Consider the following 1,559-nt stretch of genomic DNA (forward strand, 5'->3'; position numbering starts at 1 on the left):
TTTTTTTTTTTTTTTAAATGATAGAAAGAAAAAACGATAAATACGGTGATAATAATGATAATTATCATGGGAATATCGTTTGCACGGTAACAAAATGAAAATAAAATAAATGAATGATGATGTACAAAAATTTCGAAGAATACATGTGTCGAAACAACGAAATCGTGAAACAACCGCCTTGGTGTAGTAGTGGTGGTGGTGGTGGGGGTGGTAAAACATCAAAAATAACGTGGTGTTTGTCGAGGGAAAAATGTAATAACAACAACGGTGGTGGGGGTGGTAAAGAACAAAAATTATTATTTAATAGTAGAAATTCGTCGACGAAATTATCGATCGATGATCGAAAACAACAAAAAAACGTTAACGTTATTGATAAGACGAGAATTCATTTAATTGATAATAATGTCAAAAGTGGTAGTAAATATTTTATAAAAAATAATAATAATAATAATAATAAAATGAAACCATTTTTCGTACAAAGAAAAAAATTCGGGTCGTGTTGTTTTAAAAAAAAGGAAAAATACGATAATGACGATGATGACGATGATGATGGTGATGATGTCGGAGGAGGAGGAGGAAAAGTAGGAAAAGGGGGAAGAGGACGAGGACGAGGAAAAGGAGGAGGAGGAAACGGAAGATGGAGAGAATATTCGATCGTCGCGTGTGTCGCTTTTATTTGTTATTTAAACGCATTTTTCGGTGATTTCGTACACGACGACATACCCGCGATAACGCGAAATCGTGACGTCACTGGTCAAACCCCCATTCTTCAAGTGTTAAAAAATGATTTTTGGGGAACCGCGATGAGCGATCCATCGAGTCATAAATCATACAGGCCGCTCACCACATTTTCATTCAGGTAAGAATATTAATGATAGTACTAATAACAATAATAATAATAATTTTTTTTTTCTACCGATGGCTTTTCCCACTTCAACTCCCATCATTTTTTTTTTTTCTTTTATTATAAAGTAAGATCGACCGAAAATAAAAAAAGGAAAAATTTTTTCCCTCCCCTCCCCTTTTTTCTTTTTTTTTCGTTTCTGGAGAAAAAAAAACGAAAACAAACATTTTTCAATAAAAATAATATTAGAAACTTGTTTTTCCAGCAAATAAATTTTTCATGCAACTAAATTTTCTTTTTTTTTTTTTTAAGTGGTTTCGAAAAAAAAACCGAATTTTTTTTTTCCTTTTTTTCCTTTTTCTTCTTTCCTTTTTTTTTTTTTTAATTAATTTTTAATCTTGAAACTGTTTTTTCCTATCTACTTTTATTTTCAAACCGGATATCCTACTTTACATCTAAAAAAAAAAATTTTCTTTTTTTTTTGTTTTGTTTTTAAAAAAAATTCTCCAGTTTGGAAAAATAAAAAAACAAATTCCATAAACAATATAATGCGGTGAATTTTTTCTTTTTTTTTTTTCATTTTTTAATAATAATGATGATAATAATAATAATAGTAATTGAAAAGAAAAATAAATCAAAAAAATGAGGATGAGGAGGATGATAATAATAATAATAATATGCGGGAGGATAAAAAATAAAAAAAAATAAAAAATTC

At 28.8% G+C, this 1,559-nt stretch overlaps 1 protein-coding gene across 1 annotated transcript; it reads left to right on the forward strand.

Moving 5' to 3' along the window:
- Positions 1-458: 458 nt before the first annotated feature.
- Positions 459-991, forward strand: Phum_PHUM276250 (smile protein, putative; the record flags this gene model as incomplete). The annotated part of the gene is made up of 2 exons (XM_002426746.1): positions 459-859; positions 973-991. The coding sequence occupies 2 exons, from the start codon at positions 459-461 to the stop codon at positions 989-991; spliced, it is 420 nt and encodes a 139-aa protein (XP_002426791.1).
- Between the last annotated feature and the right edge of the window lie 568 nt (positions 992-1,559).

This window comes from Pediculus humanus, genomic scaffold (genome assembly GCF_000006295.1).
Source record: "Pediculus humanus corporis 1103172107650 genomic scaffold, whole genome shotgun sequence".
NCBI lineage: Eukaryota > Metazoa > Arthropoda > Insecta > Psocodea > Pediculidae > Pediculus > Pediculus humanus.